A 25,462-nucleotide genomic window follows, 5' to 3' on the forward strand; every position below is an offset into this window, starting at 1 on the left:
ATATATATATATATATATATATATATATATATATATATATATATATATATACACACACACACACACACACACACACACACTACATTATATCTCATACATTACAGATGAAACATTTTAATATATCTCTCCTGCATGAGTATCTGATCACCTAGACTTTCTACAAATAGATCAGTTGGCTTCTATGACTTGGCTTCTAAAATCTTTAGCAAAAAAAAAAAAAAAATCACATCTAGTATCATCCAGCACAACTGCCACTCTCATACGTGAGTAATGCTGAGACTCAGACGGTGTTTGACAGAATGGGACTGTAAGCCATTTAAATGCCAACAGTGAGTGTAGTGGTGATGTGTAGCTGTGCTTTGGCTAAAGACCACATCTCTTTTTTAATGCTTTAGGACTTGCCTGTCAAAGCCTCCACATCAGAGATTATTAAACCACAAGTGTGGAGCTGCATATTGATTTGAGTGTGTCTGTGGGAACGTGTGTAAGCTTTCACTGAGCTCATAATGAATGTCAAGTTTTTGAGTCAGTGCTGCATAATTACTGCTCACTCTTAACAGGTTTTTGTGTAATTTCCAACTTTATTTTAGTTGTAATTGCAGCCAAATAATTTCTACACTGACATCGAAATTACTGCAAAGTGATACAGGACCAATTGTTGAGTAAGCTCAAAAGAAATGGGATCAAACACTGTTGTTACAGATACAGTATATGCCCAATTCAAAAAGGTTGTAGGTAATGTTGTCTGCATGACTCTGACAAATAGGCCTGGTTTCACAGACAGTGCTTAGATTAAAATTAGGCCTTAGTTTAATTAGGACATTTAAGTAGCATTAATAAAAGTGCCTTTTATTTAATGTGCATCTTAAAGGGTTAGTTCACCCAAAAATGAAAATTCTGTCATTAATTACTCACCCTCGTTCTACACCCCTAAGACCTTCATTCATCTTCGGAACACAAATTAAGATATTTTTGATTAAACCCGAAGGCTTAGTGAGGCCTCTATTGAGAGGAAAGCCACTGAACCTCTCAAGATCCATGAAGGTACTAAAAACTTATTTAAAACAGTTCATGTGAGTATGGTGGTTCTACCTTAATATTATAAAGCATCAAGAATTCTTTTTGTGCATCAAAAAAACAAAATAATGACTTTTCAACAATATCTAGTGATGGCCGATTTCAAAACACTGCTTCAAAGCTTTACGAATCAGTGAATCGGAGCGCCAAAGTCACGTGATTTCAGTAGTTTAGTCGTTTGATAGGAGATCCGAATCACTAATTCGAAACAAAAGATTCGTAAAGCTCAGAAGCAGTGTTTTGAAAACGGCCATCACAAGATATTGTCGAAAAGTCGTTATTTAGTTTTTTTTGGTGCACAAAAAGTATTCTTGTTGCTTTATAATATTAAATTAGAACCACTGAATTCACATGAACTGTTTTAAATATGTCTTTAGTAGCTTTATGGATCTTGAGAAGTCCGGTGGCTTTGCTCTCAATAGTTGCCTCATTGAGCCATCGGATTTCATCAAAAGTATCTTTATTTGTGTTCCAAAGATGAACGAAGGTCTTACGGGTGTAGAACGACATGAGGATGAGCAATTAATGACATTATTTTCATTTTGGTTGAAATGAAAGATCTAGCATAAGTTCTGCCAGGAAGACTCAATGTTACGTCACCAATTAGTTTAGAGCTAACCAATCATTATCTTGCATATATATAAGATAGTATAGTATATAAGATATAAGAGTATATAAGACTGCTGACACATGTTTGAGTCCGCAGATGCTGACTCAAACCTTCACCTCCATCCTCCCCACCTCCACCAGGATGGTCCCTGTCCATACCTCCCAGGGGGGTCGGCTATGCCCCTGCCTTCATCTTCAGGCAGGAAATGCAGAGTCCGCAACCCTTTAGGATCTAAGCTACGGACGGGACCTACACCAAAGAACTTTTTTACAACATTTTGCTTGCTGATTGTTAATAAATATGGTTGTCACGTTATCTTACCTCCCCGAGTCTTTCTGGTAGAACTAACCCTTTAAGACAAAACAATGGACTGACATATTTTAAGATATGTCAGTAAGTTGCTTTCAGTTAAAACAGCTCAATCATGCATTTTAGTCGGGGACTAGGCTTATCTCTGAAACATTTATAAGAACTGACCAAGCCTTCGGAAACTATACGATTGATTGATTTAATTTAAGCTTTTATTCACACATGAACTTTGATCAACTTACATACACTGAGCACAAATATGGTCAACGGAAGCTCAGGTGCACTTGCTTGACATGTGAGAACAAACCTCACTATTCAGGGTTTTGGTTGCGTGGACTTTCTATGTGTAACTCCTCCTGTTCAAACCACCCACTCTAAGTGGGACTCGAACCTGGGTCCGGCGCTCTAACAAGGAGTCTAAAGAATGCAGTCTCTAGCGTCAGTCGCTAGAGTGCCTCTTGAGATTAGGGGAGTGGGGTTTACATGCACAGCTCTTACTGGCCTACATCTGTAACATATGGAGAGACAGAAACCTCTCAGGTTTCATTAAATATACCTTCATTTGTAATATAAGATATTCAAAGATAAAGATGAATGATAGTCTTATGGGTTTGAAATTACGTTGGTTAGTAATTGATGACAGAATGTACAATATGCCATTAAATGTAATTTTTACGGTTATCACAGCAGCCATGATTGTACAATTATTTATTCAATACATTGTGCAGGGCTGATTTATTTTAGCTTCTAAGCAACAAAGTTATTTGGTTTGAACAAGAGGAAATGTAAATCTCATATTTCTAGTCTCAGTCAGCATATTTCTGTTAATGCGACTACTATCATTTCACAAGTTCACACTTACAAATAATCAGATAGAGAAAAAGAAGTATGCACATTTGGTGTGCTGTTCGAGGAGAGGGCTCTGAGCTCTGTATTTTGGCCAGAACCCAGAGTACTCTCCCCATATCCCTGGCTGTGATGGGAACCTGCCAAGAGTGAGCGGTCGGTTGGTGGAGGGATGCTGAAAACTGTTGAGGAACAGTTGAGTCAGCTATGTACATATAGGCCTGATTGGATAGATCATCTGAACATGTTCCTCTTGAACTTTAATTAAACATAATTTAAGGTACAACAATGAATGGCACGCATTATTTAAACCATGACTACTATGAATGATAGCATGCTAATGTGAACACACTCATCCGTACATTCAGATATGTGATTATGAAAGAGAATGACTCACACTACGGTCGTCGTCCTCACTCTTCATGTGGTTTGCAATGAAGCGGACTCCATCTACAGCCTCATCAAACCCTGGGCAGGTCTGGGCCAGCAGAGCCTGTGTGAGGACTGTAGGGGGCTGCTGCTTCCCCCGAGGTAGACCAGAGCTCTGCACCGTATTTGAACCTCCTTCCCTGGCCTCTCTTCCCCCTTCCCTTATCCCGTTTAGTCCATCTGTCGATCCTCCTGCGCCACCCCCTCCACCCAACTCTGCCCCAAACTGTTTCACTGAGGCTCGGTTCACATAGCATGTGCATGCCTCATTGTTCTCATTGTTCCCTGATGAAGAGCCGCTCAGGCCCAGCCCCGCCATAAGCCCGGCAGCCAGACCCCCTCGCCCACCTTCCTGCTGTTCATTGGCACGACGACGTTGGCGCAGGCGCTGTCGCTCACTGCTGTTGCGCGGCTGCTGCATGAAGAGCAGGGTGGGCAACTTGTTGAGGAACACCAACTTTACCCATGGAGGCATGGTGTGTGTGGTGGGTGACCGGTGATGCACGTTCAGGACGCACACACTCGTAACAATAGAGAACGTGACCAGCACCATGGTGAACATCAGATACTTCCCAACCAGAGGGACATCGAGAGACGTGGGTGGCACGATTTTGGAGATCAGCAGCAGGAACACAGTGAGGGCCAGTAGCACTGAGATACAGAGCGTCATCTTCTCCCCGCAGTCTGATGGCAGGTAGAACACTAAGATGGCCAGCGAGGTGATGAGGACGCAAGGAATTATGAGGTTGATGGTGTAGAAGAGAGGTTTGCGGCGGATGATGAAGTCATAGGTGATGTCTACGTAAGTTGGGTCCAAGGGGTTCTCGTTTCGGCGGCCGGGCAGTGCGATGATGTCCCACTCGCCGCTGGGTGTGAAGTCGTCCATGCTGGCCACATCTGCGCGCAGAACAAGGTCTACTTCTGTGCGGTCATAGGTCCACGACCGGAAGCTCAGAGTGCAATTCTGCTGGTCGAATGGGAAATGCTTCACCTCAATTTTACAGGCACTCTTATAGATCGCTGGTGGCAACCAGAAGACACTTCCATCATAGGAGACGACGGCATTGGAGTAGAAAGACACCTCATACATGCCATCAGCACTGATGAGGAAGGAGACAGAGGTTTATGAGGTGGTTTATGCTTTAAAGGAAGCTCTATGAACAGCATATGTGGCATGATGTTGATCATGTAATATAAAATAGCCTTGTCACTTTTTTAAAAGGATTACTGGATCATTGGACTGAAAACAAAGAGGCCTTGGAGAAGCAAAATCGGCTTATTAAAGGGTTAGAATAAAAACTTTCTCATATATATATATATATCACTTAAAAGGGTTTTATACAGCTTTAAAGTTCTCTAAATTGTCCTTTTCAGGTGGGAGTATTTTTCTAGGTGTTTACATTTTAGGTTATGCATTACTGATGTAATTTGTATATAGAGATTGCTTCATGTAAACAGTGCATTACAGTTTTTTTAATTTAACTTTGCACATATTGTGTAAATGTTTTCACGTTTTCGTGAAACATGCAGATTTTGCAGATGGCACATAGTATTCAAGGGACACACTTTATTGGCTTGTGCATTCGCTATGAATTGTACCCATGACCTTGAAAGTTTGGATATTTTAACTTTTAATCAACTTTACCATGACTAGGTGATTATTTTAGCTAATAAGTCACATGACAATTCATTGTGCATCTCTATGTATGATTAAGTCTTGTGGCTTTTAATGTAGTGTATTTTCATATTTACTGCCAAATTTTAAAGTTTTTGAGTCTGCCAAGAATGTTTTTTAAACCTTAGTGTTTGGGCCCTGCTTGTGGGGGTGTCTCTGTACAAGGTTTATCAATGATACATCCAGATAAACATAGGAGGGATGCTAGTGTTAATTAGGTTGAATTTAAAACATCTTCCACTGCGTGACATGACAGTGAGAGAAGAGGAACATGCTTTATTTACAGTGAGGTCACGTAACGTGACACGGGATCACTGCTAATGAGACGAAGACTGATAAGCAGGGATGTTATCGGCCCTCCACTGACAGAGGAAAACAATGGGTGTTGAAAAGAAAGAATAAGATAAAGTGATAATCTGACTAAGTAAGTAAATGCACAAGAGCCAAAAATGTGTCAATCTTTGAGACTTACTTGTTGTAAAGAACAACATCAGGTAACCAAATATGTTTGGAAGGAAGACGGACTTTCTTCATGCCGTCAAACTCATCTGGGTTCCATGTTAGCCGGTAGTCCTGCCACTCCTGAGGACAGAGTGAAAATAAATAACCATGACAGACTCAAGGAGGTCTTTGATATCTGGAAAAAGGCAATCTATTAGCATTACCATTAATTTCAATGGCAGAATAAACAGCTACTTTTAAATGGCTTTCAACGGAGAGCGGTGTTTTGCAGCCAGATAATGTAGTAACAACACCTACTAGCTTGTTAACGGCAAAACCTTGATCCCTTGGATACAAGTGAAATATACTATAAATCTATAGCCTTCTTCCACACATATTTCTCATGTCATGCAAACGTCACGTGAACAGGCAGTGTAACCAACCCTCACACGCTGTTAAGATCATGTTCATCTGTCACACACACCACAGCTCTCAGTCAATTAGCAGTATATTTTGCGTATGTATTAATGATCTGTCACATTTCATTACTAATAGAAATGTCTTAATAAACTAGATTAGAAAATTAGAAATGATTACTTGAGGCCATAAATGCTGACAGATAAAATAGACTGCAAATGAGATCTGTCAAAAGCCAAACTAATGATAGTAATCTCAATACACACAAAAAGAGTGATACATGTCTAATGATGGTAATTTAACACACTTCGTATTGGGTTTTCACCAGACAGTGACCACTAATGTAATTTTATTACATTCTTTATTCTGACACACCAATCGCATACACACACTCTGACTAGAAAAGACACACACATTTGCAAAGTTTTATGGGTAACCTGTACTGACAGCGGCAATAACTCCTGCCAACTGACATCTATGGTCATAGTGACCATGAGCAGATGATTCAGAGAGGGAGTGACAGAAAGATGGAGAACAAAATAGAAACAAGAGAGATACTTGTAAGAGAGTACTGTATCTGTACAAACCGATTTTGATGAGTAGTTCTGTATGACAAAAATGCTAGTAAATTTCACAAATAATTACAAAGAAATGACAAAGAAATGCAAGCAACATATTGAATTAAATATTAAAATAAAAGGTACATTTCTTGTAAAATGTACTCCAATAATCTTTGTGTCACGTTGTGTATTGTACAATCCAAAACGCTTGACACAGGTTCTATAATACAGTGTAAAGTCTGTAATCCACACAGAGAATCACATAGGAGAAAACCAGGAGAAGTAGCAGCATAATCCACACACTTACAATAAAGTCTTTAGTAAGAAGCCCAAGGCAGAGATGGTGGCTAGTGGAACTGAGGTGGAGACAGGGGCCTGGCAGAATGGGGCAATGCCAAAAGGAGTGAGGACCAAGGTGGAGCCGAAGGGACGGAGGAGTCCGGTAAAGCTGAAGGGGTAGAGGGTTGTGGCACATCCAGATGCCCAGAAGTCTACTGCTAAATCAAGATGATGAGAGCCCAAGGTGGAGCCTGAGGGACAAGGGAGCCCAGTGGAGCCAGAGTGATGGAGGACTATGGCAGAGCTGAGGAAGCGCAGAGCCAAGAAGACGAAGGGTTGACGGTCCGAGGTGGAGACATGGGTCTGGTGGCCAGAGGAGCAGCCAGAGAGTCCGGAGCCGGAGAGCTGGAGGGAGTCAGTGAATTGGAAGGAGCTGAGGGTCTGTGAGGCACCAATGGAGCAAGCGAGTCCAGATGGATGAACGGAACCAGTGGAGAGGACGGGAACAAAGGGATGGGGAGATCACAGGGAGGAACCAGGTCATCAACAAAGTTATCAGGAGCAGACTGAGGAATATCGAGTTCAGGGGTGGGAGCTGCCTCTGTCTCAGAGTCAATAAGCCAGTGCTCCTCCACTGGCTCAGGGGTGGATTGTACTAACACCTCTGACTCTGGAATGGACCTGATGGTGGACTCTGGCTTTAGGACAGATATGGCATCCGGCTCGGGTTTTTTGCTGGGTCCTTGCCAGAAGATTTTTCTTTAGCTCCGTGACTCTCCAGATAAGGCAGGGAGATGGCTGCTGGCGATGATATGGGCTCTGGGCTCTCCCAAAGTGAAGGAGGATCCGCACACCCACAGGACAGCCAAGTCAATGAAAGGAACAAGTAGCATCTGGACAAAGACATACTTGAGAGCCTCATCATCCAAGCACGTCTCTATGATCTACTCAGCATACTCCAAAGTATGGCCATTCTGCGAAGGGCAATCCGTAGTATTCTTCATCGTTGAGGGTCGGTTATGCTGTCACGGTGTGTATGGTCCAATCCAAAACGCTTTACGCATGTACTATAATATTAAGTCTTTAATCCACACAGAGAATAACATAGGAGAAGACCAAGAGAAGTAGCAGCACAATCCACACACTTACTAAAGACAATAACCAACAAAACACAGGGCTATATATATACAGGGGACAAACAAAGAGAAACTAGACAAGTGAAATTCATTAGTAACTAAGACAACTAACAAGGGAATTAACAAGACTAAACTGAAAGGAAACACAAGAAACACAGGAACATGAATGAAAACACAGGAACATAACCCTGACACTTTGTTTTATTTACAACTTTAAAAAATATTTTTTTACAGTGTGGTAGAACCACTGATGATGTAAATTGACATACAGAGCAAATTTACATATTAACACACATGTCTGTTTAAATATAGTGGGGAATTTTTAATTATTAGTACCTGTTATTAGAAATTTAATTGTGAATGCTCACTTAATATTAATCTTTTAAAGATTAATAATTTAATAAGTTATTAAATGTAATCTACATCATGACAGAAAAACAAATGTCTGTGCGTAAAAACACTTTACATCTGGAAAATAAAATAGAATGTAAATAATGTAAGTAGACTGACCTGTGTAAGCCAGACATTGGTGGTCATGATCTGTTCTCTTTCATGCTGTGTAGAAAACAAAAAAAGACAGAGGAAGGTATAAATTTACACAAATTGCATAATATAAACAATTTAAATTATATAAATAAAGTGGTCTTTTAAACACATTTAAAGTGTCCCATTATGCTTTTTCAGATATTACCTTGTAGTGTAGTGTTGTAATATAACTGTTTGTAAATGTAAAAGATCAGCAAAGTTTTAAAGATCAAAGTGCATGATTAATAAACGTTAGAGTTACTGACTGCCACAAGAAAGAACCGATTCTGAACTTTCTGAAATGAGTCATCAGTAATTGCAGCCTTCCTTCCAACACAAACCTAGGTAGATTGTTAGCAAATTTGCATAATGTCATCCTATGGTTTTCACTGGCTGTCCACGAACAATGTCTATTTTGAACTGCCCTCAAACACTGTAGTTGTAGCAGCATAAAAGGGGCACTTTAAATAAATGTTTTGTTCCTGAATTCATTAAAATGTATTAAATATAATATATTAAATTATATAATATAATACCAAGTACAAAAAGAAACAAAGTATTCATCATGGATCATGTTTGATGGTTTGAAATCTGTTTGTATTGATCAAAGGCTACATTCTTGAGCATAATGGCTCTTTTATGGATCAAGGACATTAAGAAGCCCTTGTCGGCCCCTCCAGAGATGAATTACACAGGAATGACACTGCTTTCCTCCAGCTTTCAGCCCAGGTAAGTGAGCTGTTGATTTACAGTGCATTACAAGCATGAAGGAAGCATGTAATTGGCTGACAGCTGAGCGGTTAGCATAGAATGATGAGTGGTCAGTAAGCATGGGTAATTTGCGCACCTGTGGGAACAGAGATGGCTATTTCCTGTTGTCCATACTCGCTTCCTACAGCATACTGACAGCATTTTACTCCCCAAACCCAAAAAAAAAAAAAAAAAAAAAACATGCTAATACTGAGGCCTCAGAGCCTAACTGCATTATGTCACCACTCCATTTTAGGCCTAAGTGGGCTTACTGAACTAAGAGGCATAATGCAACATTGAAAACTGACCAAATCTGAAAATAGAAGTGATGTTAAATTGACAAGAGGCTTTTGTTTTATTGCTCCAGCTCACTGCTCAAAACTATATATATTTAACCCTATAAAACAAAAGAGGCACAATTTTCATACAAAGCTGGAATCAAAACAGTTTAGTGAAACCTATATTAATATGCATACTGTATTTAAATATAAGAGAACAAAAGTGGACATCTCCACTGACCACACTGATGAGCTGGGCCAGCGAGACCATGAGCTGCACGGTCACCAGTTCTGAACCATTAGTCGCTGGTCGGATCAGTTTGTTGTAGTGGGCTGGATTAAGAAGATGCTCCACCAGTCTCTCTTCTGTATCTGCTCCATCACTGCCTGTAATAGATACACAGTAGATCAATACACATCCCACATTTCAAAAAGGTTCCCATTTTTGGATGTGACATCTGTTGTGTAGTTTTGTTTAAACCTGAGGCACAGCTGCAAAACACAGAAAACCTCTCCGGAGAACAGCTTGGATTTTATGAAACAGAAATCTGTTATAACAAAATTTGTGTGACTTTGCGTGGAAACCACAGTATAAATGATGTAAAGCATGGTCAATTTCATGTTTCATAAATGAAGTGTATTATTTATTGAAAAATTGTTGATATTTTGATCATGAAAATTATTTAAATATATATATATATATATATATATATATATATATATATGAAGAGTTTATTTGCAAAAACAGATAACTCCATTTTTATGAATTCTCACAAATCATGTTTTTTTTATTGTGCATTCCAATTAATAACAATCAAACTGCAGGTGGGCTGTTTTGATTAAGTAATGATAACTCTAAAAAATATAGGTAAATTAAAAAATTAAAATTCATTGAAAGTATGTTATATATATATATTAAAAGTTTGTTTTTTAGCAAAAGCAGATAACTCCAACAGTCGTTTTTTGGCAAAAGCAGATAACTCCACATTTCATGTTTCATAGTTAAACAAAACCCAAGTAATTGCATTTAAAACACTCTCAAACACACATGTGCACACAAACGCACGCACACACACACACACACACACACACACAAACAGATCGGCACACACACACACACACACACACACACACACACACACACACACACACACAAACAGATCGACACACACACACACACAAACAGATCGACACACACACACACAAACAGATCGACACACACACACAAACAGATCGACACACACACACAAACAGATCGACACACACAAACAGATCGACACACACACACAAACAGATCGACCCACACACACACACACACACACACACACACACAAACAGATCGACACACACACACACACACACACACACACAAACAGATCGACACACACACACACACACAAACAGATCGACACACACACACACACACACACAAACAGATCGACACACACACACACACACACACAAGCAAAAGGACAACCAATTTTTCAGCATGTAAGTCGTGTATGGTGTACAAGGACTTACAGGATTAGAAATCATAAATCCTCGATCACTTTTAGTGAGCTTTGATAAAACTTCCCTCAGCTAGCGCGTCTTTTTGAAGTGACTAGAAGCCTTGTCACCTGACCTGAATACTGCGCGCTGATTCGCTAAAACGGATTATTGGTTTCTGTCTGTACACAAACAAGGGCGCTTGTCGGCTTCTGCTGTAAAACGTGAACTTGCGATGCCTGAAAGTGGGCAAAACCGGCTCTTCTGACAAAATGGATTTAGGGTACAGAACGTGCTATATATGGAGAATAATGCACAGCACTTAGTTCATTTTTTTTAAAAATGGCGTTTATCGGTTTTTGCAAATGAACTCTTCATATATATATATATATATATATATATATATATATATATATATATATATATATATATATATTGTCACGATCACCTGTGAGAGTGCCTTCAGCCTCTAGAGGGCACTCCTTCCCGGACTCATTGTTTCACTCATTTCATGAACTACATTTCCCATATACACTCCCTGGACTAATTACCATTCATCATTGCACCCAGCTGTTTTGTGTTTGTTAATTAGTGTTTGTCTATTTAATCTCAGTTGTGTCTGTCCCTGGTTGTGGTTCGTTGTTTTTTTGTTACGTGCTCTTTGTTTCTCTGGCTTTTTGTTTTATGGACTGGGATTCTGGATTTTGACCCCTTGCCTGGCTTTGGATATATGTTTCTGGATTCCCCAATAAACAACCGCTGCAATTGGATCCTATCTTCTTGTTTTTTTATGTGCACCGTGACAGAACGAACCACCATTATAAGGATCCAGCAGCATGAGGACTATTCCGTCAGCCACTTGCAGGGAGCGTGTGGCACTGCTTGGGGCAGTGATGGCTCTACGCCAGGAGGGAGAAGAGGTAGGATGCTTCGCCAAGGTCTTTTGGACGATGGCGGTGGGGCTGAGATACAACGACGTGGCGCTGAAGGATACTTTTAATTGCTGTCTCGACGATCCTCTGCCTCAATGTGAGATGGAGGGGCTACGGAGTTTAGATTTCTGGAGGTTCGCCACATATCTTCGCCGTCGGAGGGAATGGACCTCACTGAGTCAGCCAGGCAGTTTGCATGCTCCAGCCCATGATTCCGTTTCAGAAGGCATTGAGGTGGGCACTGAGCCTCAGCTTCACCCCGGTAAAGGGAGGAGGAGGAGGAGAAGGAAGAAGTCTCCAGCTAGTGAACCCGTTCCAGTCAGTGAGTCCACTTCAGAGCCCGCTTCAGCCAGTGAGTCCACTCCAGAGCCCGCTTCAGCCAGTGAGTCCACTCCAGAGCCCGCTCCAGCCAGTGAGTCCACTCCAGAGCCCGCTCCAGCCAGTGAGTCCACTCCAGAGCCCGCTCCAGCCAGTGAGTCCACTCCAGAGCCCGCTCCAGCCAGTGAGTCCACTCCAGAGCCCGCTCCAGCCAGTGAGTCCAGTCCAGAGCCCGCTCCAGTCAGTGAGTCCACTCCAGAGCCCGTTCCAGTCAGTGAGTCCACTTCAGAGCCCGTTCCAGTCAGTGAGTCCACTTCAGAGCCTGTTCCAGTTAGTGAGTCCACTTCAGAGCCCGCTCCAGTTAGTGAGTCCACGTCAGAGCCCGTTCCAGTCAGTGAGTCCACTTCAGAGCCCGTTCCAGTCAGTGAGTCTACTTCAGAGCCCGCTCCAGTCAGTGAGTCCTCTCCAGTCAGTGAGTCCACTCCAGAGCCCGCTCCAGTCAGTGAGTCCACTCCAGAGCCCGCTCCAGTCAGTGAGTCCACTCCAGAGCCCGTTCCAGTCAGTGAGTCCACTCCAGAGCCCGTTCCAGTTAGTGAGTCCACTTCAGAGCCCGCTCCAGTTAGTGAGTCCACGTCAGAGCCCGTTCCAGTCAGTGAGTCCACTTCAGAGCCCGTTCCAGTCAGTGAGTCCTCTCCAGTCAGTGAGTCCACTCCAGAGTCCGTTCCAGTCAGTGAGTCTACTTCAGAGCCCGTTCCAATCAGTGAGTCCACTTCAGAGCCTGTTCCAGTTAGTGAGTCCACTTCAGAGCCCGCTCCAGTTAGTGAGTCCACGTCAGAGCCCGTTCCAGTCAGTGAGTCCACTTCAGAGCCCGTTCCAGTCAGTGAGTCCACTTCAGAGCCCGTTCCAGTCAGTGAGTCCACTTCAGAGCCCGTTCCAGTCAGTGAGTCCACTTCAGAGCCCGTTCCAGTCAGTGAGTCCACTTCAGAGCCCGTTCCAGTCAGTGAGTCCACTTCAGAGCCCGTTCCAGTCAGTGAGTCTACTTCAGAGCCCGCTCCAGTCAGTGAGTCCGCTCCAGTTAGTGAGTCCACTTCAGAGCCCGTTCCAGTGAGTGAGTCATCTTCAGAGCCCGCTCCAGTCAGTGAGTCCACTTCAGAGCCCGCTCCAGTCAGTGAGTCTACTTCAGAGCCCGCTCCAGTCGGTGAGTCCACTTTAGAGCCCGCTCCAGTCAGTGAGTCCACTCCAGAACCCGTTCCAGTCAGTGAGTCCACTTCAGAGCCCGTTCCAGTCAGTAAGTCCGTTCCAGCTCGTGAGTCCGTTCTTGAGATCACTGAGGAGGTGGGCGCTGAATCTTCGCTTCCCACACGGAAGAGAAGGAAACGGAGGAGGAAGGCTCCAGCCAGTGAGTCGGCTCCAGCCAGTGAGTCGGCTCCAGCCAGTGAGTCGGCTCCAGCCAGTGAGTCGGCTCCAGCCAGTGAGTCGGCTCCAGCCAGTGAGTCGGCTCCAGCCAGTGAGTCGGCTCCAGCCAGTGAGTCGGCTCCAGCCAGTGAGTCGGCTCCAGCCAGTGAGTCGGCTCCAGCCAGTGAGTCGGCTCCAGCCAGTGAGTCGGCTCCAGCCAGTGAGTCGGCTCCAGCCAGTGAGTCGGCTCCAGCCAGTGAGTCGGCTCCAGCCAGTGAGTCGGCTCCAGCCAGTGAGTCGGCTCCAGCCAGTGAGTCGGCTCCAGCCAGTGAGTCGGCTCCAGCCAGTGAGTCGGCTCCAGCCAGTGAGTCGGCTCCAGCCAGTGAGTCGGCTCCAGCCAGTGAGTCGGCTCCAGCCAGTGAGTCTACTACAGAGGCCGCTCCAGCTAGTGAGTTCATTTTGGGTGTGCCACCGCCTCACCCTCATAAGCAGAGGAGGAGGAGAAGGGCTTCCTCCATCCTACAAGGCCTGGAGGCCACTCTAGAGGTTGTTCTTTGTTTCTCCAAGCGCCTTGCCCTGCCGGCGCCACCGAAGCGCCTTGCCCTGCCGGCGCCGCAGCCCCAGTCTGAGCACGCTGCCGTCCCAGAGCAGCCCCAGTCTGAGCACGCTGCCGTCCCAGAGCAGCCCCAGTCTGAGCACGCTGCCGTCCCAGAGCAGCCCCAGTCTGAGCACGCTGCCGTCCCAGAGCAGCCCCAGTCTGAGCACGCTGCCGTCCCAGAGCAGCCCCAGTCTGAGCACGCTGCCGTCCCAGAGCAGCCCCAGTCTGAGCACGCTGCCGTCCCAGAGCAGCCCCAGTCTGAGCACGCTGCCGTCCCAGAGCAGCCCCAGTCTGAGCACGCTGCCGTCCCAGAGCAGCCCCAGTCTGAGCACGCTGCCGTCCCAGAGCAGCCCCAGTCTGAGCACGCTGCCGTCCCAGAGCAGCTCCAGTCTGAGCACGCTGCCGTCCCAGAGCAGCTCCAGTCTGAGCACGTTACCGTCCCTGAGCAGCTCCAGTCTGAACCCGCTGCCGTCCCTGAGTACTCCGCTCTCCCTGATACGGCCACGAAGCACCCTTGGCCAGCCCTGTCGCCATCGTCCAAGCCTTCTGCCCTGCTGCCGCCGTCCAAGCCTTCTGCCCTGCCGCCGCCGCCCAGATCTTCTGTCCTGCCGCCATCATCCAAGCCTTCTGCCCTATCGCCGCCGCCCAGGCTTTCTGCCCTGCCGCCACTGCCCAGGCCGTCTGAACCGTTGGAACCAGCCTGGTCAGTTCCTCCGCCACCACCCTGGCAATCAGCCAGGATTTCAGAACCGTTGGAACCAGCCTGGTCAGTTCCTCCGCCACCACCCTGGCAATCAGCCAGGACTCCAGAACCACTGGAACCAGCCTGGTTAGTTCCTCCAGCACCACCCTGGCTATCAGTTGGGCACCCTGGATCTGGCCCACCATCCCTCCCCCTGATCCTCCTCCTGTCCACCTCCCTCCTGAGTTTTTTTTGTGTTTTTGTTTTTTGTCTGGTGGAGCGTCTGGTAGCCGCTCCTTTGAGGGGGGGTAATGTCACGATCACCTGTGAGAGTGCCTTCAGCCTCTAGAGGGCACTCCTTCCCGGACTCATTGTTTCACTCATTTCATGAACTACATTTCCCATATACACTCCCTGGACTAATTACCATTCATCATTGCACCCAGCTGTTTTGTGTTTGTTAATTAGTGTTTGTCTATTTAATCTCAGTTGTGTCTGTCCCTGGTTGTGGTTCGTTGTTTTTTTGTTACGTGCTCTTTGTTTCTCTGGCTTTTTGTTTTATGGACTGGGATTCTGGATTTTGACCCCTTGCCTGGCTTTGGATATATGTTTCTGGATTCCCCAATAAACAACCGCTGCAATTGGATCCTATCTTCTTGTTTTTTTATGTGCACCGTGACATATATATATATAAATAATTTTCATGATCAAAATATCAACAATTTTTCAATAAATAATACACTTCATTTATGAAATATATATATATATATATATATATATATATATATATATCATTAAAAACTGATTACAAAAAATTAAATATTTTAATATACTGCAGTTTTCATCTGGTCTAAATAACAAAAAACACAAACTGTTTACACTTTTTTTGTTGTTAAAGTGTTAGTTCACCCAAAATTGAAAATTCTGTCATTTATTACCCGTAAGACCTTCATTAATCTTCGGAACACAAATTAAGATATTTTAGTTCAAATCCGATGTCTCCGTGAGGCCTTCATAGGGAGTAATGTCACTTCCTCTGTCAAGATCCATAAAGGTACTAAAAACACATCTAAATCAGTTCATGTGAGTACAGTTGTTCAATATTAATATTATAAACCGACGAGAATATTTTTGGTGCGGCAAAAAACAAAATAACGACTTATTTAGTGATGACCGATTTCAATACGCTGCTTCAGGAAGCATCGGAGCATTATGAATCAGTGTATCGAATCATGAATCGGATCGCGGTTCAAACATGCCAAACGGCTGAAATCACGTGACTTTGGCGCTCCGAACTGCAGATTCGATACACAGATTCACTGTGCTCCGATGCTTCCTGAAGCATTGTTTTGAAATCGGCCATCACTAAATAAGTCGTTATTTTATTTTTTATTTTTTTTTGGCGCACCAAAAATATTCTCGTCGCTTTATAATATTAATATTAAACCACTGTGCGCACATGAACTGATTTAGAAGTGTTTTTAGTACCTTTATGGATCTTGACAGAGGAAGTGACATTACTCCCTATGAAGGCCTCACGGAGCCATCGGATTTGAACTAAAATATCTTAATTTGTGTTCCGAAGATTAATGAAGGTCTTACGGATGTGGAACGGCATGAGGGTGAGTAATAAATTACAGAATTTTCATTTTTGGGTGAACTAACCCTTTAATAATGTATATATTCTTTCAAATTATTTAAAATGTTGTGGCTTTACAATCCAATTTGTGGTTTTACAAAATAGAAAGTGTAGCTACAAATAATCAGAAAGAATGACTTAGAACATTTGATGGGAGCCTTGAAAGCATAATTGGCCTGATAATTCTCACTAACTCTCACTCTTTTGTCAAATCTTGTCAGTTATTTGTAAACTGTTACATTTAGGGTAGCCTATCTGTGCTGTTCCTCATATTTAACACATGTGTCTGCTTATTGCTTTAGTGAGACATATAGCTAGCATTTATTTTATTTATTATGAATTTATTTTAAAAGGATCACATGAGTGAAGGTGGTGCAGTTTAGTAAAGAGAACAGCAGCTTTCAGCGTTTGGCAGGTCAACAGAAAAGCACCAACTCAAATCACCTTTATTTTTGAGAGTGACAGACAAACACCCATCACCACATGCTTTTAAAACCCTTGTCGCATACTCGCTGCAATTGACTAATAGCACCTACACATCAATCCAGTGTGATTGCTTTATTCATCAAATCAAGTAAAAGCTGTTTTCCCTACTTCAGTCTATTAGTTAGCCTACACAGGGCCCATATCTTTGTATGCTAATCTTCACTACCTAATGTGAATCAACACAGAATGTGACATATTTGTAATCTTTACTAGATAGCACAGTATAAAGTGACTGTATACTTCTCTAGTTCTTATAACAAGCAAGTCAAATAATCTCTTTCATATTCCCCTTTGCTATTCTGTCTTCTGAAAGGATGTAGCATAGTGGTCTTCACTTCTCCTATCTTGTTGTTTTCTCCTTTCTCAGGGTCAGCATAATAAATTTCCTCTGTCTGTCTATCTCCCTAACTACTCATCCATCCCGTTCTCTCTGTCTCTGTCTCTTATTGGCTTGTTCTTGCTGCTCTTGTTGTGTTCAGTGGACAGGAATGATGTTTATACGGCACAGATCAATGAAGACTCTAATCACACACCATAAACTCTCTCTTTCTCCTCTGCTCTCCTATGTGCATATGTCCACCTACACATGCAGCCCTCTAAATCTCTCGGTCTCTATCTAAATGCTGCATCTCTTTTCTGCTCAGTTTTCCTTCTTTTATTGCTCCTGTCTGTAAAAACGACTATGAGAGACAGATACATGATTTGGTGAGTTGTGTGCTTGTTAGTCTTTATTTATATCAATGAATATGGTAAGTGTTACATAACATTTTATATATTTGTCATACAGCCTGAAATGAGAACCAAATAAGAAAGAAAGAAAAAGGCAACAGTTTGGGGGAAAAAAAACTGAAAAACTAGAATAACAGGGCTAATCAGTGCCCTGATTTAATACTTAGTAGAGCCAACGTTTGCTTTAATTACAGCCATTAATCTTTTTGGATACGTCTGTACTTGCTTTGCACACCTAGATTGGGGAATATTTGCCCATTCTTCCTTGTAGAATTGCTCAAGTTCAGTCAAATTCCTGCTCTCTTCCACAGATCGGATTTAAGTCAGTGCTCTGACTTGGCCACTTGGACATTCAACTTCCTATCTTTAAGCCATCGCATTGTTCTTTTGGTGGCATGTTTAGGATAATTGTTGTGTTGGAAGGTGAACGACCTGCCCATCTTCAGCTATCTAGCAGAGGGACGCAGGTGATCCTAAAGAATTTGGATGTAATTGGCAGCATCCATTTTCTCTTCAATCCTGACCAATCGCCCAGTCCCCGCTGAATAGAAACACCTCCACAACATAATGTGGCCACCACCAGGCTTCACAGTAGGTATGGTGTGTTTTGGGTGGTGTGCTATTTGCTTTTTTCCAAACATAGTGCTGAAAGAAAGAAGCCTTTCCTGAAAAAGTGCCACACTTGTCTTGTTTGCGCTATGCAGAAACACACCTGGCAAAAGGTTCTATGGTCTGATGAGACCAAATTTGACCTTTTGGACTGGCAAAATGTGTAAATAAAGCTGGAAAAGGTATTTTGTTTTGTTTGTTTTTTGGAATGGGTTTTGATTTCAGGTTGTATGGCAAATAAAAGTAACTATTTCAAAGGGGTATGATGATTTTAAAAAAGCTGCATAATTTGCATATTTTAAAAGGGTAAAAACGGTCATTTATGCTCAAGAAGGCAACACTCAATAGTAATCAAGGATAGGTACCCTATTCATGTAAAGTGGGACACTTTTTTGTTAAATGTGTAATTTAGATACACAGAGGGTTGTTTTTCTTTCCTTTATTATTTTGTTAACTTTAAGGTCCAGCTATAATTCTGTTTATATACTATGTTATTTGCAGGGTACACTATATACCAATAATCGCTTTGAGATCATGCACCCCAGACAAATGTCTTTACAGGAAAATGGGCCATCCATAATGTATCAAAAATGATCCTGTACCTTAATTAGGAATGATAAAAACACATGGTTTACTAACACATATGTGACCCTGGACCACAAAACCAGTCATAAATAGCACAGGTATATTTGTAGCAATAGCTAACAATACATTGTATTGGTCAAAATGATTGAATTTAGTTTTATGCCAGAAATCATTAGGATATTAAGTAAAGATCATGTTCCATGAAGATATTTTGTAAATTTCCTACCGTAAACATATAAAAAATAAATATATTTTTGTGAGTGGATGTGCATTGCTAAGAATTTCATTTGGACAACTTTAAAGGCGATTTTTTGCACCCTCGGATTCCAGATTTTCAAATAGTTGTATCACGGCGAAATATTGTCCTATCCTAACAAACCATCAATGGAAAGCTTATTTATTCAGCTTTCAGATGATAAAGAAATTTTAAAAACTGGTTTTGTGGTCCAGTGTCACAAATTATCAAACAAACATATTCAACAGCATATTTAACAATTCCAAAAACATATGGTTATGAGTAAAATTCATAAGTTCACTCAATTCAAGTGCAAAATTAAAAATTAATCTAGTAGCCTATATTACAAACTCAAAATCTGAATATTGATGAAAATGAACTCTACAATATTAAAAATGATGATAAAATGACAATAACACATGCAAGAACAAATTGACATGTAACCATATTGTTTTAACACTTTAAATGAACTTTAATTGTGACCAAAAGCCTCTACATTATACTCTCCTTTCTTCACTCAACAGATTCATTTTCTTTCTTGCATCTCTGACATGAACTTTCTGACAGTCATTTCTGTTTTCTAATAAAGTAAATTACATGTCGACAATAAAATAACCAGTGCATGTCAGTTTATTTAATGAATTTTAGTATAATTACTGAAGGTTAAAGGTGGCCCACATTTTATTCCTTGATTTTTATTCTGTTAACTGTAGTGACAAACAAAACAAGAACTGTCACAATAATATTTGTTTACATTTAGTGAGCAACCTTAAAAGTTAGAAATGAAAAACTTATGTCAAAGGGCTTACTACCTTTTACCTTGAGGGAGTCCTCCTTTGCAGGAGCAGTCCTCTGGTGGCCACATCCACCAGTGTTGTATGCTGTGTTCACGCTATGTCGCAATTACCGTAATTAAGAGATGACAACGTGTGACATTCATAGCTGTTCACATCCTCAGTCTCTGAAAAATGTGTTCCTATGCAACACTATCAATGCTAAAATGAATCTGCAGTGGTCAGGTTATATAGCAGTCAGATGGTACAAGTTGGAGCTCTCTAAAAATTTTGAGCACACTACAATCATGTTTATGTGGCCCATTTTACCTTTTTGAACAGGATAATTTGTGCAAATTAATTTATAATTTTATGTTATGGAGTATATGCATATACCTACTGTAAAATCAAGGGCAGAACTAAATAAATAAAATAAAGAATTTAAAATATAGCAAATTTAGCTTCATATTATTTAAAAAAAACAACAACTGCAAAGCAAAGGTATGTAAACAGCACAACAATATATTTATTTTATGAATACATCAAATAAATGTTTATCAAAGAATCCCGAATAATATTTATTGCGGTTTCCACAAAAATATTAATTCATATTTAATTCAATCTATTTTCAACATTAATAACAAATGTTTTTTTGAAGACTAATTGAGTATTAATGCTGAAAATTTAGCTTTGTCATATTACTTTTTAAAATATATTAATATAGAAAACAGATATTTTAAATTGTAATATTTCACAATAATACTGTTTTTACTGTATTTGTGATGAAATTAATGCCTTGGTGAGCATGAGACTTCAAAACATTAAAAAAAAAAAAAAAATCAAAAACATCTTACTGACCCCAAACTTTTGAAAAGTAGTGTAAATAGTGAAAGATGACCTCTCAGAGTCAAGTTTTACACAAATTGCCAAAAATATGTGGACACCCTCTTTCTATATAATCTGATTTGGCTATTTCAGCTCCTTGGGATGAATTAAGATGTGAATGAGACCTCACCACACAACTGCATCTGAATAAGAGCAAATCGCAAATCCCTGCATGCATGTTCCATCATTAAGTTTAAAGGCTTCCCAGAAAATTGAAGCTATTATAACAGCAAACAAATGATCCACTCTGGTTTTGAATGATTGTAAATGTTCAGCAAATGCCACAATGACTATCCTCCTTTCCATTCCTCACCATTCTCCATTCTTTTCTCTCTCAGTCCATCCATCCTTTCCCCTCTCTCCTTTTTAAGATAATGTTGTGCAGGGTTGTGTTGAGGCAGAAGGTATTTTAATAAATCAGCATGTTTTCTCTTCCTCTTTGATCCTGTCTTTTAGACTCTCTGCGTGTTTGCTGTGCTATATAAAGCCAAGCAGTGGGAAGCTGTCTTCTCCAGCTCTCTGTAAGTGCTTATAATGTTTCCTTGTGCTTTCGCTTGTGTGTGGATCTACTCTCATTAAAATATTGTAGGGGAGACCAGGGGCAGTTGTGATATTTTTTTGTATTTTCTCTCTTTTACATATTTCTTGGTATAAAAATGCTATAAACGTGTGCCCATATAGTGTCTGTACCATTAATGAGAATTTGATCTGCCATAAATAATGTTTTATAATGTTTAAACAGTGAAATACATTTTAGATGGACTTTTTTTGGATTATATTCATTTTGAATGATAACTACCAACTACATTGTCATTCATCAATGCACTTATGGTCTGTCAATCATGTTAACATTAACCAATAATGTAATACTTAAAGAATTTTGACACTTTTGTTAGAAATTCCTAACAAAATGAAATGATCACAATTTTTCTACATTCTTTCTCACCTAAACATTAGTGGATCAATATTCAATAATTCATTAAAGAGATAGTCCACCTAAAATCACCCTCATGTCATTCCAAACCTGTTCTGCAGAACACAAAATATATTTTGAAGAATGTAATCAAACAGTTTCGGTTCCCATTGACTTCCATTATATGGACAAAAAATACAAGGGGAACGAAACTTTTTGGTTACCAGCATTCTTCAAAATATTTTCTTTTGTGTTCCACAAAAAAAAGAAAATCATACAGGTTTGGAACAACATGGTGGTGAGTAAATGATGACAGAATTTTTTGGTTTTAGGTGGACTATCCCTTTAATGGCAGACTTATCAAACCACTAACATTTATGTTAGTTCACATACACATGTACATTCACACTGAACAAAATTATAAACGCAACACTTTTGTTTTTGCCCCCATTTTTCATGAGCTGAACTCAAAGATCTAAGACTTTTTCTATGTACACAAAAGACCTATTTCTCTCAAACATTGTTCACAAATCTGTCTAAATCTGTGTTGGTAAGCACTTTTCCTTTGCCGAATCCATCCACCTCACAGGTGTGGGATATCAAGATGCTGATTAGACAGCATGATTATTGCACAGGTGTGCCTTAGGCTGGCCACAATAAAAGGCCACTCTAAAATGTGCAGTTTTACTGTATTGGGGGGTCCGAAAACCAGTCAGTATCTAGTGTGACCACCACTTGCCTCATGCAGTGCAACACATCTCCTTCGCATAGAGTTGATCAGGTTGTTGATTGTGGCCTGTGGAATGTTGGTCCATTCCTCTTCATCCCAAACATGCTCAATGGGTGACATGTCCGGTGAGTATGCTGGCCATGCAAGAACTGGGATGTTTTCAGCTTCCAGGAATTGTGTACAGATCCTTGCAACACGGGGCCGTGCATTATCATGCTGCAACATGAGGTGATGGTCGTGGTTGAATGGCACAACAATGGGCCTCAGGATCTGTATCTCTGTGCATTCATGTTCGTTGTCCATAACATACGCATGCCCATACCATAACCCCACCGCCACCATGGGCCACTTGATCCACAACGTTGACCTCAGCAAACCGCTCACCCACACAACGCCATACACGCTGTCTGCCATCTGCCCTGTACAGTGAAAACCGGGATTCATCCGTGAAGAGAATACCTCTCCAAAGTGCCAGACGCCATCGAATGTGAGCATTTGCCACTCAAGTTGGTTACGATGATGAACTGCAGTCAGGTCGAGACTCCGATGAGGACGACGAGCATGCAGATGAGCTTCCCTAAGACGGTTTGTGCAGAAATGTTTTGGTTATGCAAACCGATTGTTGCAGCAGCTGTCCGGGTGGCTGGTCTTAGACGATCTTCGAGGTGAAGATGCTGGATGTGGAGGTCCTGGGCTAGTGTGGTTACACGTGGTCTGCGGTTGTGAGGCCGGTTGGATGTACTACTAAATTCTCTGAAACGTCTTTGGAGACGGCATATGGTAGAGAAATGAACGTTCAATTCACGGGCAACAGCTCTGGTGGACATTCCTGCAGTCAGCATGCCCATTGCACGCTCCCTCAAAACTTGCGACATCTGTGGCATTGTGCTGTGAGATAAAACTGCACATTTTAGAGTGGCCTTTTATTGTGGCCAGCCTAAGGCACATCTGTGCAATAATCATGCTGTCTAATCAGCATCTTGATATGCCACACCTGTGAGGTGGATCATCTCAGCAAAGGAGAAGTGCTCACTAACACAGATTTAGACAGATTTGTGAACATTATTTGAGAGAAATAGGTCTTTTGTGTACATAGAAAAAGTCTTAGATCTTTGAGCTCAGCTCATGAAAAATGGGGGCAAAAACAAAAATGTTGCATTTATAATTTTGTTCAGTGTACATATGTTAATGAATGAATTACATTAAATCGACGTATATTACTAATATCTGAAGATATCATTTACCATCTGACATCTACCATTAGATGTCAGAGAGTATATTCCAATGCCAACATACAAAAAGCTCATATGCATGAGGTATGCATACTGTACATTCAGCTGTGAATAGCTGATAATTTAGGGTAAATATCCACTACACAAAATAAGGGTGCACTGCACTCCATTCAGGGTATTACATATATATTTTTGCTATAATATTTATTCACAGCATTTCTGCAGGACATGCCTTTGGAGAGAAGAAAGAGAGAAGTCAATTCAGGAGGAATAGGATGATGTGTTTTAGATGGATGCCTAGAGCTGATGGTATTGATTTGAGCATCTAAAGTACACTCATAACGGTGAAAGCGTCCAAAGACAGGCTAAACAAATTGCTGGCCATAGAAAGCTATTGTGTTACCGCACATCACATTGCATCACACATACCGCATCCATTCCACAAGGACACAAGGGGAGTCGGCTTCATAAGCTTATTTGGCTGACATTGTCTTCTTTACAGGATAATCCTGCCTGACAATATGTCCCCTAATTCTACCTCTCAGAATATGGTGTTGGTGTCATTTTTTCTTTTAGCAGCAGAATTAGTAATTGCTCCTTAAAGACAGAATGGTATTTCAGAATGTCATTTTATATCATATAATGTCATAAAAATCACTACATCTGTAGACTGTTCTTTCATTCTGTGCAATAAACCTGCATTACAGTAGCGCTGCTGAATGATGCATGAAACGCTGATTTCTTTAATGATGTAATCATAGCATTTGTGCATAAAAATTTGATCACATACAGTATATTACAAAGGCTGAAAAGACTTGGAGCACAAGATCAGCCTTTAAGCAGCTCGACAACACTCTTTTTCTTCTTTGAACGTATACAGTGCCCTCTTTAAATAGGCTGTGAAAAGGGATCGATAGCACTCTGAACCTGTTTTATTGTTATGCTTCCCTTCATACATTGTCTGCTTCTTCAGGGTCTGTCTTCCTTCTGCCATCACAAAATGAGTTCCATAGACATAAACTGGTTCTGAAAATTGAGTGTTTACAATTAGTCCAGCTTGTGTTGGCAGGTTTATATCTGGCTGATTTGAAATGGCTTGTCCGAGCTTGTTTGTGCTCATCGAAAAGGAACATTGTCTTGGCAACACATGGGCACATCTGGATTAAAAAACGGCAGCTCATCAGAAATTAATACACCTGACCATCCATGCCCTGTAGTCATGGTGTTTTGTAAAAAAATTTAATTTAATGAAATGTAGTTATTTTTTATAAAGTGTTGTTAATCACAAAATAATGCTTTATTTTATAAATGTAAAATGTTAGTATTTATTTATTTATATATGAGAGACTTCGCTTTAAAAATGCTGCCATGTATCTGTAAGTTTTATTTATCTTTATATTTTTTTTGCATGTAAATGTATTAGATTTCAATGTATAAAATGTATTTCTCAAATCATAATTTTACTTTTATTACACTGAACAGTGAATTTATTTCAGATTTGCAGTATATAAGATCTCATAATTGATCTATAACTCTGTTGTCTAAGTTGTTCCTCATAAAATACACTATAAAGCTCTATTGTCACATGATCCAACAAAGCTACAAAAAAATTAAAAATGCTCTATTTTTCTCTCTCCACATTTCTTACTTTCTTTCTCTCTTTGTCCTCCAGATTCAATCTCAGATTCAAGAACATTATATTCCAGCTTTCTCTGCAAATAATCTCAGCATGTGTTTTGCCTGATGACAAAATATAAGGACAAAAAGGTCAACACGGAATAAATAAGGTAATGTTATGAATATTCATAAGGTCTTTGCTAAGTCATGCTTTTTACCTCTCTTAGCACATCTGGCAATTAATATTTACTTTCTAAATCATGAAAATAAAAAAAATAAAACGT

General features: G+C 41.0%; 1 protein-coding gene across 2 annotated transcripts in view; it reads right to left on the minus strand.

Moving 5' to 3' along the window:
• Positions 1–25,462, minus strand: part of chrnb2 (cholinergic receptor, nicotinic, beta 2) — a 38,773-nt gene that overhangs the window by 5,881 nt on the left and 7,430 nt on the right. Inside the window, exons 1-5 of one of the 2 annotated variants that reach the window (XM_067409704.1) lie at positions 18,724–18,813; positions 9,574–9,719; positions 8,290–8,334; positions 5,419–5,528; positions 3,240–4,371 (exon numbers count right to left, since the gene is read on the minus strand). In XM_067409704.1, the coding sequence (XP_067265805.1) occupies positions 3,240–4,371; positions 5,419–5,528; positions 8,290–8,334; positions 9,574–9,603 (1,317 nt within the window). In that variant the 5' untranslated portion in view covers positions 9,604–9,719; positions 18,724–18,813. Of the gene's footprint in view, positions 1–3,239; positions 4,372–5,418; positions 5,529–8,289; positions 8,335–9,573; positions 9,720–18,723; positions 18,814–25,462 lie in introns of those variants that run through there. The other variant, XM_067409697.1, reaches the window with a different exon arrangement.

The sequence above is a fragment of the Chanodichthys erythropterus genome, chromosome 2, assembly GCF_024489055.1.
Source record: "Chanodichthys erythropterus isolate Z2021 chromosome 2, ASM2448905v1, whole genome shotgun sequence".
Classification (NCBI taxonomy): domain Eukaryota; kingdom Metazoa; phylum Chordata; class Actinopteri; order Cypriniformes; family Xenocyprididae; genus Chanodichthys; species Chanodichthys erythropterus.